The sequence below is a fragment of the Pygoscelis adeliae genome, unplaced genomic scaffold (assembly GCF_000699105.1).
Source record: "Pygoscelis adeliae isolate BGI_AS28 unplaced genomic scaffold, ASM69910v1 Scaffold203, whole genome shotgun sequence".
NCBI lineage: Eukaryota > Metazoa > Chordata > Aves > Sphenisciformes > Spheniscidae > Pygoscelis > Pygoscelis adeliae.
In genome coordinates this window covers 275,205-285,014 of record NW_008824407.1, presented here as the reverse complement: position 1 = coordinate 285,014, position 9,810 = coordinate 275,205, and the positions used below count along the sequence as shown (strand labels likewise).

The following is a 9,810-nucleotide window of genomic DNA, read 5'->3' as shown; positions in this document are numbered from 1 at the left end:
GATTGTAAAGCATCACTGCCCAGGGTTCCTTGCTTTCCCAAGTTTTTAGCATCGCTGCCAAATCGCGTAACTGTTGTCCACTCCCTGTATTAGAATCTGCATTTTCTTATCTCCAGATTATCTTACTACAACTACCAACTGCTTCATTGGTTTTGATTTTTCCACTGTTAGACAAGCTAACAAGACAACATGAGCAGGATTCTCTCCTCCAACAACAAAAAAATCCCAATACAATCTACAGTTTTCTCAACTCTGTTAAGAACACATCTATAAACGCATACATGTATTACTTTTACTGTGGCACCCATTAAAAGATGCCTGGCTTTTTGTGTATCATGACTTTACATTACCATACGCTCTGCAGTTTAATGGACTTTGGCATAAAAACGTGCAACATTATGTCTGAAAATAAATTCTAAAGCAAATGTTTTAAGTGCCAGTGAATTAACTACAGCAATTAAAAGGTGGTACAGGAAAAAGATATTCCTTATCTGTGCATACTGGCAGCAGTAGGAGTGACTGACTAACCCATGATCTTCCTGGATGAACGGTGCCAATGCAAATTTAAATAACCATTAACAGATAAAAGGTTTCAACCTGTTCCATGTAAGCTGATATTCTAATTCTAAGAAGCCATTTCAGGCATCATCAGTTCAGTAGACAATCCCGCCAACTCCCTCTCCAGTTTTGCCGTGCAGTTCTCACAGGAGAATACACTTGAACTAGATTAGCGCTCAGAGCTTTGTCCCGAATCATTGATTTTGCCACATACAGCTACCCTCTTCTCATTCAAGACCACAGCATTTTATACCTCCGGTGAGTTTTTATCCATGTCCGTCAAATCCTTTGAAAGAACTGAAAGAGCAACATCTTTCTGCAGATGCCACAGCGTAGTTGAATAGATCTCCATGCCTTCTACTCTGTAGTTTTCAATCCTCCTTACTTCTGAAAATATTCTCTCAGCCTAAGAACAGAAATTAAAACTTAAAACAAAATTCCACCCATCAAGGCAGAGCACGTAGGTCAAGGTTAGAAGCCTTGTATGTCCAGACTGAGCATCCTCTTTGTAAGCGTACTACGCAGAACTACAAGTCCTGTAACTTCTCCTTCAAGCAAAAGCAGCGACTATACCCCAATATAGTTAGGCCAGCAGAAATGCAGCCAGCCCTCCCTACTGCTGACTCAGATTACATTACTGTTTCTATCACAGCGCACAGGCAAAGCAAAAAAGTTACCCACAAAATCAGAAAAAGCATAGCATACTTTTATAGGCCAGTTATGATTATTAGCCATTCTCACAGGTGACAGGTATTGCATTCATACCGATTGCTACACCCCTCCAGACATTGTGCATAATAATTACAAGGCAAAAGGCAACATGACAATCACGGCAGTAAACACGGCTGACGCAGGGATGGGGGCGTGCATAAGCATGTGACAACACACGTATGTGCTTTACTTTCATTTGAGACAGCTATGCTTCTTATCAATAGCTGACTAATGAAGTCTTTCTGATGTAGATATCTATTCATAAACTTAAGTTCCAGGTTACAACACTCAAAGCAGCAACAAGGGAAGAAGCCTAGCTTTAGGAAACCATCAGGGCCTGTAGCCTCAGTTTTCAAAATAAACTATTGAGAAGCACAACGTGGTCCATCTCTGATCAGACCATGTGTACAGTTTAAAAACTGCTTCTGAAACCCTCTGCATTTGTCTCCTGCACACAAACTGTCAAGAAGTGTTTTAAAAACTGAGGAAATGGGCACATCAGCTATCAGGACAACAGTGACAAGGAGAGTTAACTGCTGGATTACCCTTAACTGCTCACTTCTGTTTCCGAAGCAGTTTGACATCACCTCAGCTGTGCCAATGCTGTCATTTCTGAGGCTGCAAAGGAAACTAGGTGATCACATTGATGTGATCTGCATTAACTCAAAAGGGCGAGAGAAGTTTTTGGCTTTAGAACTCAAATTGTTTCAGTGATCTGATTTACAACGTTGCAGCACAAACAATTACATCAGCACAGCTGTGGGTGAAGACAGGGAGAGGCAAGGAGGAGATCCCAATGGTTGGATGCAAGAGGAAATAACATTAAAAGAAATCTAAAGCGTAACTCAGCCTATTCAGGAAAACTCAATGACTACTGATGCAGATTCAAAGATCTAAATCCATTCCAGGTATAACTTTTATGTTTATACAATTATCTCAACTGTAAACTTCCCATAGCTTTTGCCGGAAGCCTGCAGGTTTTGTGCAAAGCTATGCAAAACAAAAGTGAAAAGGTTAAGAACTAACCCACACAGCTCCTACCTGCATATATTCTGCAAGTTCGAAGTAAGCTCTCCCAATTTGGCACAGCACCCAGCCAGTGTTGTAGTGGTGGGATGGTAAATGGCTTAAAATATTTATCGCTTCTTTGCAGTTGTATGAACACAAGGCTAAATAACCTTTCCCCATGTCACGAAGAAGGCTCATCAAACCTTCTAGGAGAAAAATACAATAAATAAAAGTGGAAAAAAAAAGACAGCTGAGACTTATTTACTTGAAACTGCTAATCCCATAAGCTCTTCATTGTGGCAGGCACTGCTCCCGAATTCGCCTATGAATCTTTCAGCAGTTCCCAAACATAGGCTTATACACTCTTAACTTAAGCATAATATTCTAAACATCAGCCTTTGTAATGGAAGTCAGATAGTAACGACTTCTTAAGCCAGCAACAGAATACTCAGGAACAGAGAAACTCTGAAGTTCAGGGCAACTGGCATTTTGCATTTACAGCAGCTATTCAAACATTTTGTTAGGTCTGAACACAGTTTCCACATGTCTGGTATCCATGGATACATCATCTTGCTGCCTGGAAACATTGAGCCAAAAGAGAGGAATTCAGCAGTTTGTCTAGGATTTTCTGACAATCCGTATAAAGACTTGTTTTTAAACAAATGGGAAATATGAAGGGAGAACAGACTACATAAACCCAATTTTGAGGGAAGATGACTGCGTTATTCATAGCTCCTTTGAATCAGTTTCCGAGGACCTTGCCCGAAAATATTTTAATAAGGATCAGAGCTTGCAAGATATATCTGCTTACAACTAGCCACTTTTAATACTTCTTCACATGTTCTTTGTAAGTTAACTAGAAGATTGTATAATTATACAAACTAATTGAATTCACTAAGGTGATAGCTGCAGGCTAGCTGAAACAAGAAAGAAGCAAACACTGGAGCAACGTTTTTTTTTTTCATTCAACCTTAAAACATAGATATACAAAGTTTTACTCTACTACAGTCCAATAGCATTCAAACAGACCTGCTGCTGCCTTCTGTAGCGTAAAAGCCTGGATCTGTGGTGCAACAGTGGAAATTTTCCCTTCTGAAATGATGGAGGAGTCCAGCTTGGTAATTTCTAAACTGTCATTTAAGTTTGGTTGAGTTATTCCTCCCTTATTTGTTTTACTTTTTGTTTTTCTGTTTGGAATCTTGGGTGGAAACTTCATTTTTAATTTTTTGCTATTTTCCTGCAAGTAAGAAGAGTAAGAGTTACATATATGTCTTTTAAATTCAGATAACTAAACTTGAAAGTGAATTGTGTAAAGTTATGTTTATGCCTCTTTACAGCCTTAACAATGATGCCCAGCCATTTGACTTTTAAACTTAATTATACAGACACTTAGTAACTTCACTGAATGTTTAGTAGTTCATTTTTAAACAAACACTCACATCGCCTAATTACAGTGCGCTTTGGTGTTCTGCTCCATTGTTTGAAGAACAGAAAACCAATATGAAAATAACTTTGTTTTGGCAAAAAAAAAGGTATCTGCTCAAGATGAATTCTTCAATAAATATATCTGAACCACCCAACCTCCTTATCAAATAGATTGACAGCTAGCAGCACCACTGCATTTGTCAACCCAGCGTTCATGATACTCTTCCTCCTACTATTTTAGTTGAGCACTCAAGAGCTTAAAAAAAAAAGAGCACATTACGGCATCATGACATGTTTTGTACAGCCAGATATTTTGTAAGTTCTGCTCATTATAGAACCTGTTCTTAAGCTACTAGAATTGTTATGCACATGGGGAAGTTATTAGTCAGCGCAGTGGTATGGGTAAGAAACCTAGAAGTTTGCAAAGCACATGAAGTTTGTTACCTTTGTTGTAGAGCTATCACTAGTAAACAGGCGAGAGCTTCTTCGAGGCAGTGCGTTTGGTGGAGCAGCAATTGTTGGGCTCAATACCTGAGGTGTTGTACTGAAAACAAACGACACATTAAAAACTAAAGTTCTTCACTCCATTTTTAATAAAAATAGCTTTTATCTTTGTTTTAAACAAAAATACTCAAGTACTATAGCACAGATATTCCCATTTCAAGGGATGAAAAAAAATAAATCTACTTGTTGCATGTTAAGAACACGAGCAGAATTTCCTTCCAGCTACTTTTTCACTTATTGATGAAGTGATCTAACGGCAAAGGAGACCAACCACCATGCACGACCTTCCTACTTATCCACTGAAGTTGTTTTACCTAACAAAAAGTACACTTCTTCCTCATCCAAAGAGGAATTCTGCAGGAACATCCATACAGGTTGGGCAAATAAAGCGCCAAATTCCCCTCAAGAAAGGAGATGCAAAAGGTAATACCAAGATGATTTCCCTCCTGCCCCCCCTACCTTGTCTGTGGGCCAGAGCTCTGTGTTTGTGCAACAAGAATTGGAGTGACTTCCCGGCTATTTCCGCTCTGTGAGAAGACAGATTTTGTTCCAGCTTGGCTTATCCTGCTGACAGTCTGCATAACACAAAGTTTCTACAGGTTTGTTATTACGTCACTAAGAAGTCCCAATCTCTGCTATATCAAACCAAATCCATTCTGCCTATCAAACACTGCACAAAGGAGGATAAATATAGATTGTTTCAATGAAGGGTGAGGGTCCCCCTCCAAGGAGCACCCATCAAAAGCATTTCTCTTTCTACCTGTTAAAATGCCAATAACACCGAGTTTACCACATTATTTGAAAGATATAAAATCTCCATCTAGCAGCAAGAAACCATGTTGTTTGTGCAAGAATAAAAGGGAATGAAAAGATGTCATATTTAAAGTTCCTTCTCCACAGAAAGTTGTACAAAAAAAATCAGCCACGGAAAGAGAAAGATTTTTTTAATTATATTACAATCACATCCAGAAGCCATTCACCATTAACACCTCATTGAGGTGCTCACTGTACAACATCTGAGCCTGCTGCTCCCCCGTTTAGCGTACCTGTTCATAGCATAAATCAGCATTTCACAAATTAAATCATTACTGCATGAGCCTTTGGAGCAGATACAGAAATAAACTGCTCATCAAAAAGGGACCTGCATTATGCAGCATAGGAAGTTAACTTGACCGTAGGTATCTGTCTATTAACAGGGAGCAGCAAGTTACTGCGTGTCAGTTGAGCAACGCTTTGTGTGCACATGCACATTTTTTGTACCTTTTATGTGCTTGTAACCTGTGGCAAATAACATGACCTAGCACCAAAACATTGTCTTATACTTTCACACATCTTCAGAGAGCGAAAATGTGCACTTTGATGCCTACCCTGGAACAGGTGAGGTGTGGGAACTTAGAGCTGCGGTAACTTGACTGTGAATCTGAGACCTAAGGAACAAGTTCAGATAGAAATTCATTGTCTGATGCATAGACTTTCTATAAAGGATTCAAAACAGGTCCTCCCCTCCCTGCCTTTTAAAGAAAGCTTAAACCCTACCTTTCCGCCCACTCCAGGGACACTAACATTCAACTCTGTGGTGGCTGTTTGGAAGAGGTGTTCTTTAAGACACCAGAAATCGGCAAGCAGGATCAATGACAGCACAAGCAACACCAGTTTATGCATTATCTGACTTCTAATGTTTTGTCCTTCCCTTCTCAGTTTCTTTGTTATCAGAGGACAGTTTAGGTGGCCAGCAAGCATGCTTGCCCACTGGCTCCGTCCTAATGTTTCATTCATTTACGTAAGTGTTTCCTAGGAAACTGCCTCCGTTAAGTTATGCACATTCTAGCCACAGCTACACTAGACCTTTTCTAAGCTGGTAATTTGAAGAGCAGAAGTGAAACTGGCCAAGTAATTATTTGCATTGGACAAAGCATGCATCAGAATTCTAAGCTGTTCATTAAATGTATTAAATATTTGTGTTTAGGTAGTAGCACAGAATGCGTCTGGGCAGAAAGCATATGCATGGATTAGCAAAATTTACACCTCAGTGCTGTTGTGCCATACCTAGCAAAGCAACAAAGAAGCAGCAACTATGACTTGATTCCCCAAAGCTTTTAAGCTCTCATGTAGTACACACGTGAGATTAAATGCAGATGAGTGCTACACTGAAGAGCTGCACTTTGCTAACTATTTCAGTTTTTCAGACTCACGACAATTTACCCGCCTACATACGTACAATCCACCACAAGCCAGTGTTTTCAACTGTACTGTGGAAAACTGATTGGTCCTGAGCAACTACAGGATGGCAATTGGATCGGCCATATGAAGCATACTTCTAGCAGACTGTTTTAGCACAGTCCAGCCCCAACAGAACAAAGGCAAAAAAAAAAAAGGCAGGACTAAAAGAACTGATAGAAAGTGTTGCAGTAGTAAGATATGTAGAGACAGGATACCGTAATGGCTTGTGCAATGAGATTCCAGAGTTCCTAGTCACAGGCTTCGGAAGACCATTCAAAGGGGAAAAAAAGTTATCTGCTTACTGGCTTTTATTCTTTTAAGTATTGGGCCAATGACAGAAGACAAATGCAGTTTTTAACAGCTCCCAAATTTCACTCGCAGAATGGCACAGCAAGCTGAGCACCTCCTGATTTGTCCAGAGCATCAAATGGGGAAATTCAAGTTCTACTTTTTGAGGAATTCAACACTATTACTTGCACTGAGTTTTTGCTTTAAAGAGTTGGCCACCTACAAAACACTATACCATCCCTCATGCAACTTCTAGATTTACTAAAAATACAGGGCAAAGTCCTCAGGTTTTTTTGTTTTCAGAAAGGAACAAATGGTTCTTCAACTGTCACCAACATTCCACCTCTCATTTATCACTATGGCAACTATGGCAGTTCCTTACAGAGTAAAAAAAGACAATTTTTAGTTTCCTCTACACGTGACTTAGCTGAGTGAAACAGCACCCTCCTATCAGTCAGCCTTCCACAGACCACCAGCAGTATTTTGATTACTCTGGTCTCTAAACTAGAATTCAAGAACTGCTTGCAAGAAAGCTTGAGCTCACTTGAGGCTTCCAGGATTATTTGAAGTCATCCTTGAAAATACATTAATTTAAAGAAAACTTAAAGTTGAAAACTCCAAGTTTGGACTGCCTTCAGACTCCACCTTGCACACTGAAAAGTTATGAATCCTTCATTGTTTAGAATCATCAGTGTTTGTACATTCCTCTCTGATGGCAGGTGGATAGAAGATACAGCACCTTCCTCAGGCTGCCTCTAGCAACACCAGCTAGGCAGTCTGCACATGCCTGTGCATTCCAGGTGGGGAAAAAAGGGCTTGTTTTAATTAGAAATAAAAGGCTATTGCTCATCATTATAGAAGTTGAGAAAACAAAAGTCTGTTTTGCTAGCCAAAGGAAGTGACACAATAACCTGAAAATATTTACAACACAGACGTCTTTACTTGAGATATGGTGCATTGTTTTTCCTTGCTGTCCCATTTGCGTAGCTGACAAGAAGATTTTCAAAATAAAAAAAACTATTGAGGCTTCAGAAACAGTTGTTTCAATGTAACAGTTAAAATCAAATTCATTGTAGAATAGTCTAACACTTCAGAAAAGTCTAAAAGGTTTTGTCAGGGAAATACCTGACCAGTTGTAGTCAAATTAAAAATAAACTGCTCCCTGCACCCCCAACCTCACTAGCCTATAAATATACATAAGGTGGTGAACAACGTTTTATCTTGCTGCATTAAAGAATTGTTAGTAAGAGTGTGTGTGTGGGGGGGTTGTTTGGGGTTTTTGTTTTTACACACACTTTGTAGACAAATTTTACATAAATTTAATCCTCACTTAATTAACCCAAACCATTTCCACAACTAGAGGAGGCTGCAATCAGTTCCACACTCAAACTGTTTTTCAAAACAAATTTTGTAAACAGTGGATAAGTTGGGTTCCCCTCACTATCGGCACAATTCAGCTCACACGCGATGTTTTTTATCTGCATTATGGATTCTTCTTTAAAGTACACTGCAATGTCAAATTCATAGAACAGCAATCACATTCTAGAATGCAAGATACCTTCTTTGAAGGTGCTCCTGTAGATGGCACATCAATTACTGAAGAAGAGTTTGTGTAGTTTTGTAAATATGACCCATCTCCAGGGCTTGGGGTTTCTAGTGGCAAAATTCCAAAGCTGAGAACAAAATGAAGAGGAAGGGTCAATGTCAATATTAGACCATGAGAGCTGGCCTGATTGTGTGGTTAAAACAGGGACCCAGATGATCAGCTTTATTTCAGAACTACTTCATTGATTTATGTTAACCCTCTAATATCTCACTATCCTCATCTATAAAAAAGAAAACCACGTTAATAGAGAATATTCTTATTCCTGAAATTGAAAAATACAGACCTTTCTTTGCCTGCCTGCATAATAACTAATAGACACAGACCATCTAAGTATTAATGGCTTGTAACATAATGCTGTTTAAATAAGATGGCATATAGGACAGAGCATGTATTTATGTGCTTTTTAGAAGAGAGCTATTCTTCAAGGAACGCTCTTAAGAGCTAATTTCAGAGCAGAAACATATTCCTTTAAAGGTTTTTCCAGTGTGAACATCACAATAAGCAATATACTGAATCAAGAGTTCCTCTCCTTAATAAAAAATACCAACTGCTTGTTTAAAAAAAAAAACAAAACCAGAAGAGCTGAACACTAGGATTAAGAGCAGTTACTGAAGTTGTTTAGCTTTCGCAACATTATTTATAATACACTATCAACATGCCTGTTCCAGTTTGCTGTTTCAAATCACAAACATTATCAACAGCACAGCTGTAGACAGAAGTTGTCTATCTCAAGGACTTACCTTGGAGTTAGCGGGCTCAAAGCCGCAGGTCCCCCCAGTAAACTCCGCCCAGTTTTTGGTTTATTTTGCGCCTGTTTAGACAATATGGCAGTTCCTGACCCAAGTGGGACAGCATCTGGTGAAATTACAGCCGAGTCAATGTAAGACATAGAAGAATCAGTGTTCAAGGAGGAGTATTTTGAATTGGAGGATTCTAGGTTGATTCTGTTCAACTCCTGAAAAATGGAAGGCAGCTGTTAAGACACCCATGCAGTGTAGTTTCTAATTAGCATTTTTCAGTTAAGCTGGAAAGACTGCTTTAAATACAATGATTTTAGCAAAACTCACAATCGTGTCTTGCGGTGTTTCCATAAGGACAGTCTCAGGCTGTCTATGGGATATGTTGTGATTAGATACCAATGTTGTGCAAGTGTTAGGCAGACAGCTGCTGAAGTTCTGTAAAGATGTTAATTTAAATGTTTGGTCAGGGTCTGGTTTTTCACCTGTAAGATTGGAAGGAGATTTAAGTACAGTTATTCCTGAGTCTATACGCTGAATATTCAGTCTGAAACAAGGAGGACAGGGGACAAAGTATTGTAGAAGGGGTGCGTTCTTATTTCATTGTTTTAAAACCCCTTACGCCAAATCAGAAGCATTCTTCCACTACAGAACCCTGGACAATCAGTTTTATTAAAAAAAATAGACCTGCTTTTTTAAGTTATTCTCAGAAGCATGGTTTGTAAGGGTCTACACCAACTGTAGGTCAGAAAA

The 9,810-nt window shown here is 39.1% G+C and overlaps 1 protein-coding gene across 1 annotated transcript in view; it reads right to left on the bottom strand.

Annotated features, from left to right (window-relative positions):
• Window positions 1–9,810, bottom strand: part of CDC27 (cell division cycle 27) — a 34,086-nt gene that overhangs the window by 12,267 nt on the left and 12,009 nt on the right. Inside the window, 5 exon segments of the mRNA XM_009320439.1 lie at window positions 812–964; window positions 2,311–2,483; window positions 3,307–3,514; window positions 4,147–4,246; window positions 4,666–4,781. Coding sequence (XP_009318714.1) covers window positions 812–964; window positions 2,311–2,483; window positions 3,307–3,514; window positions 4,147–4,246; window positions 4,666–4,781 — 750 coding nt within the window.